General features: G+C 40.4%; 1 protein-coding gene across 1 annotated transcript in view; it reads left to right on the top strand.

Moving 5' to 3' along the window:
• LOC104960632 (ribosomal protein S6 kinase alpha-3-like) overlaps window positions 1–5761 on the top strand; it is an 18026-nt gene that overhangs the window by 3782 nt on the left and 8483 nt on the right. The window contains exon 2 of the mRNA XM_010788721.1: window positions 1018–1077. Coding sequence (XP_010787023.1) covers window positions 1018–1077 — 60 coding nt within the window. The remainder of the gene's footprint in view (window positions 1–1017; window positions 1078–5761) is intronic.

Raw genomic sequence — 5761 nt, 5'->3', positions numbered from 1 at the left:
CGTGAACACATACGTGTACGCCTCTCGTGCCCGCTGTGCAGATTTCCAGCTTACGCCGCACTTACCGGCAAAATAAATAATCACTTTTGTTGTTATTATTGTTTTCCTCTGGCGGTAGTATCAGTGTCTCAATCACAGCTGCTGGTCCAGCAGGGGAGCAGACTAATCCTGTGCTGTTACGTAATGCTAATTCATATCTGTTGTGTTCCTTTTTGGATGAGGTAGAATTAAAGCTCGCGCTGTGACCGCCTGGGGACTTTTTTTTTCTTTTTTTTCAATTGTGATCTCTGCTTGATTCCTCCGTCACAGAGAGCGGGTGGGAGATGATGAGAGCCTTTTCAAAATAATGACGCCTACTCATAGGTCGCCTCGCTTCACCTCTGAAAGCTCCAGAGCACAAAAAGAAGCAAAATACAGGAATGTAGGCGGCAGATGTGACAAAATGATGGATCTTATTACAGATAGCTATTTGTCATTTAACACAACTTTAAAAGTCCCCTGTTACCCTGACAAAAAGAAGAGAAAAATGTTCTATAGAAATGCACTTTACGAATCATTAACCAAACTATATTTATAAATCAGTTGGACTTTAAAGTGCTTTTTCAAGCAAAAATGTAAATGTTAAAAGATTCACAGAAGGAAACAAGTCATGATGATCAACAGCAAGTGTTGACAAAATACAGTGAACAATAAAGATGATACATAATCAAACCTATTATGAAAGCAGGACTAATATCCTTTAAGACTGAGAAAGAAAGCAGAACAAAACACAATTGAGAGGCTGATAAACCAACTAACGGTTTATAGCTTAGCAAAATATTCGGTTAATTATTGTGACTATTGTACAACAAAGACAAAAGTCCTCTCATGAATAATCCGTTGGAATAAAGCATGCACACTGAGGTATTTTCAGTTATGGAAGCATGTTTGAACCTGCAGCAGAATTGACGTCCTCACAGGGCGTTTATTGTCATCTGTGTATCAGGTGTGTTAATGTGTATGTGTGTGTGATTACAGGATCCCCATCACGATCCTGAGGACTCCATAGGCGATGACGACTCGATGCCCGTCTGCGTCGTAAGTCCCCCGCCCCTTTTTCTTCTTCCTGGCTTTTATGTACACATCAAACAGAGAAGCTGCACCATAGTATGTTCGGAGCTTTCTGTTAGTCTCTGCTGACATTAAGTGGGCTTCATTTGTAAACATGACGAGCGCTGTTTGTACTGACAACAGTGAACCGCTCTGATCTCAGTGATGGCAGCTGTGTGTGTATATCAGCTCAACATAGGGGTGCAGGAATGAGTCCTCAAACCAGAATAAGGTTTATTGCCAAGTAGATTTACATTCAAGATATGTACTTTGTTGTTTGGTTCATACACAAACACAGCGAGAGGAATTATACTGTAAAATGAGACCAAATAAAGAAGCATAACAGAAAAATCCTGAAATGAGTCAGCATTGGACCACTTCTGGTTCCCTTTCTCATGCTCAATTCGTTTTTCGATTTTGTTTTTGGTTAGATTCCTGAATAAGGTCTGTTTTTAGAAATATGAGAAACATGAATATATACAAAACAATAAGAACATGACTAACTATTGGAAACGAAGGAAAGATTGTACAATCAACACAGAAAAAAAGAAACTGCAATGAGTCAGCATTTTAGCACTTCCTGTCCCCTGTGTGTGTGGTTATCACAAGCTGAAGAGATTTTCACATTTTGTTCTAAAACACAAAATATGTGATTAAATACTACACTGGTGAATTTAAAAGCAGTGGTTGCTAACAAGTGTCTAAATGAGACTACTAAACATCATCCCTCCAAACATTAGCCACCCCTAGCTTAGCGGTGATGACGTGAAGTCATGTGACCGTGCTCTTCACATGTGAAACGCTGGTTTGACACAGAGTTTATTTCCTGTAAAAATCCCATTGTTTTTTCTTGATGGAACCAGGGAGATGCTACGTTCAGGCTCCACTACAGGAATACGCTTTCCCTGCCACAGTCTGCATTATGCAGCCATGAGTTATTGAAGATTTCATCCTTTGTGTTAATGCATTCACAAAAAGCTCAGTTTTGCTCTATGATATATCCACTTTTTGAGGGAAAAAACGCCTACTGCTGCAGGATAATTGCTGGTTTGAATGTGAGAGTGTTTCACTATCAAAGTTATGAGTCATCTTTTATCATAAAAAAAAGAATCCTCCCTCAGATCCCTCCTCTCTGCTAGATTTCATCACTTATTGTGCTATTTTGGGAGTAGATGTTGTTATTTACTCTCTATGCTAACCCACTTTCTCTCAGCATGCCTCATACACTTCCTCTTCCTGTGTCCCACTTTCAAACTTACACACACACACACACACACACACACACACACACACACACACACACACACACACACACACACACACACACACATATATATAAAAGGAAAAAAGCTTATTTATATCTGAACTTAACTTTACATTCTAAGATGAAACGTACAGGATCATTTTGAGTGGATATAACTGTTTTTACACGTGATTAATCATTTAAGTTATACTTTTACTTGTTGTGTGATTAATTAATCTTAAACCACCAGATGCTCTAACCCTGATAAATGGATAAATAAATAAATGAGGTGTGTGTGTGTGTGTGTGTGTGTGTGTACTCCAGAGCCTGCAGCTGATGACAGATTTATTTACGTGTGTGTGGCCTGCATATGAACTATAGGAGATGAAGAACATGTAGATGAGGGAGAGGGGGGGGGGATCAGTGGTGTTATCTGAATGTTTTCATCCCTCATAAAGCTCCTCTGAAATGTGGTTGTATAAATAATTAAATAGATAAGTAAATGCTTTAATGGATAAATAAATAAAAAATGTATTAGGCAATAAATATATAAATAAATTACAATAAGAAATATAATTAATGTATTAATGAGTAGAAGTAATTATATAAATTAAATAAAACAAAATAATTAAAAGTATAAGTAAATGAATGAAAACAAATGTAAATTATTAAATAAACAAACAAGAAAATTAGGCAATAAATATATAAATAAATTGCAATAAAATATGATAACACATTTAAATTATGTGTAAATAAACAAATACAATATTTGTATCCATCAATTATTTAATGAATAAATAAAATATAAAAATTATATTACAAAAATTAAATAAGTAAGTATGCAAGTAAATTAATTAATTAATAAAAAAGGTAATAAATGAAAAATATTTTAACAGCTGTCTGTGAATTCTCAGAGCCACAGCGCCACTCTGTGGACATCTGCAGAACTGCACCCTGACACTTTACACCGAATCAAGAAAAACTATTTTCATTTCTCGTGTGTGTGTGTGTGTGTGTGTGTGTGTGTGTGTGTGTGTGTGTGTGTGTCCAGGGCCCTTTCTCTTTCACTAATTTCCCCTCGCCCCCTCCTTGCTCCTCCGCTCGCATCTCCTGTGGGTGGGACTAAGACACGAGGATAGGAGTCGAGGAGGGGAGTCGAGGAGGGGAATTAGAGAAATGAGAAAGGGCCCAGCTGATCATCACATTGGATCAGTGTTCCTCCCCGGAGACATGACAGTGTGACACCACCCCTCCCCATTCTTTTCCCCCAAGAACATTAATGAACGTCATATATCAACTTAACACAAAAACTAAGGTTTGGTAGATTATTTATTTGTTGTAAAAACGCTTCTTGGCAATACATCTTACACCGCTGGAAAGCCTGTTTACTCTCCCTGTTTAGCTACCTTAACATATTATAAAAGCTCCAATCATTCAGTGCATTCATCCTCTTTTGAGAAATCTAAAGAATGCCATATTTTTGCTTTATTCAAATAATGTCACTAAAATAAACACAGAATTAAAAAAGCAACCACCCAAGACTCAAGTGTTATGTCGAAATATGCAAATGAGGGCTTATGGGATGCTCACTTGTTGAACTGAGGAGAAATCTGCAGACCCAGGCAGTTAGTGAAATAAACTCCTGGATGTGCATTAAGATGTTTTCTTTACGTCTGAAAGAAGCCAAGATATATTACAGTTCCCTCGTTCAAGGAAACGTATTTTGTTGCGTGAAGTGTCTTAGAATAAAACAAATCAAAATTATTTAACTTCCAAATTCAGTGCAATCGCCTCTTCAGACGCTGTAGAGTTCAGTAAGAACGGCCTCTGATTTTCATCGGTTTTATTTAAAAGTAAAGTAAAATCACCCGTTCCTCGTCAGCTCGGGACGTCTCTCGTGAACACGTCGTGAAGTCTCTCGTGAACACATCGTGACGCCTCTCGTGAACACATCGGGACGTCTCTCGTGAACACATCGGGACGTCTCTCGTGAACACATCGTGAAGTCTCTCGTGAACACATCGGGACGTCTCTCGTGAACACATCGTGACGCCTCTCGTGAACACATCGGGACGTCTCTCGTGAACACATCGGGGCGTCTCTCGTGAACACATCGTGAAGTCTCTCGTGAACACGTCGGGACGTCTCTCGTGAACACGTTGGGGCGTCTCTCGTGAACACATCGTGAAGTCTCTCGTGAACACATCGGGTCGTCTCTCGTGAACACGTCGGGTCGTCTCTCGTGAACACGTCGTGACGCCTCTCGTGAACACGTCGTGACGTCTCTCGTGAACACATCGGGACGTCTCTCGTGAACACATCGGGACGCCTCTCGTGAACATCGGGACGTTTCTCGTGAACACATCGTGACGTTTCTCGTGAACACATCGGGACGTTTCTCGTGAACACATCAGGACGTTTCAGGAAAGACTTTAAAACATGAACCTCTCCTTTAAGTGGGGGATATTTAGTTTTTACTACCTCTTTAAAAAGGGCAGTTCTTCAAACCTACAGTGGGCATGAAAACTCATCCGAGCGTCATGGCAACAGTTTGCTCCTTCCTGGAGGAGGTGGAGAAAACATGGCGCTTCTTTCTGGAGGTGGTGGAGATAATATTGATGTCCTTTCCAGGGAAGGTGGAGAAAAAACCTGGAGCTTTCTTCTAGGAGTGGAGGAGAAAACCTATAACTTATTTGCTGCGTTGTAGGAGATAATCTTGACTTTCTTTCCAGCACTGGTGGAGAAAATCTAAACCTCCTTTCTAGAGGTGGTGGAGAACATAGAACTTCTTTCTGCGTACGAGGAGAACATCTCTCAGTCTACCCATTGGAACTTCAGTATTTTAACACATGTGAACCTCTCCTTATATATATATTGTGTAATATCACTGCCGTCTTAAAGAGACACTTCACCAAATCTGCAGAGAACATGTAAACTGGTCTGAGCATTACATAAACAGCCACATTTAATTCACAATGTCCAATTTAAAGACCCTTACAGACCCTAAGAGACCCTTAAAGACCCTTAAAGACCCTTAGAGACCCTGATAGAGCCTGAAAGAGCCTAAGAGACCCTTAAAGACCTTTAAAGACCATCAAAGACCCTTAGAGACCCTCAGAGACCCTTGAAGACCTTTAAAGAGACCCTTAGAGACCCTTAAAGAGCCTTAAAGACCCTTGGAGACCTTTGAAGACCCTTTTAAAGACCCTCAAAGACATTCAGACTCCTGCGCATCACTGGTACTGATCATACGAGTTCTTTTTGTATGTTTGTGAGGGCTGACGAGACGTTTTGGGAGCAAACCAGTCCCCCTCAGGTCCCTCAGACTCCTTACTCTCGTTAGCCCAGTTTGCAGAGTAACGAGGGAGGGGGGGGGAGCTCTGCGTCTGTCCTCCTGGAGGGTGGGGGGAGCTCTGCGTCTGTCCACCT

The sequence above is a fragment of the Notothenia coriiceps genome, unplaced genomic scaffold (genome assembly GCF_000735185.1).
Source record: "Notothenia coriiceps isolate Sejong01 unplaced genomic scaffold, NC01 NC01_scaffold00032100, whole genome shotgun sequence".
Taxonomy (NCBI): Eukaryota; Metazoa; Chordata; class Actinopteri; order Perciformes; family Nototheniidae; genus Notothenia; species Notothenia coriiceps.
The sequence above is the reverse complement of the archived record's forward strand: the minus strand, read 5'-3'. Positions and strand labels throughout refer to the sequence as shown.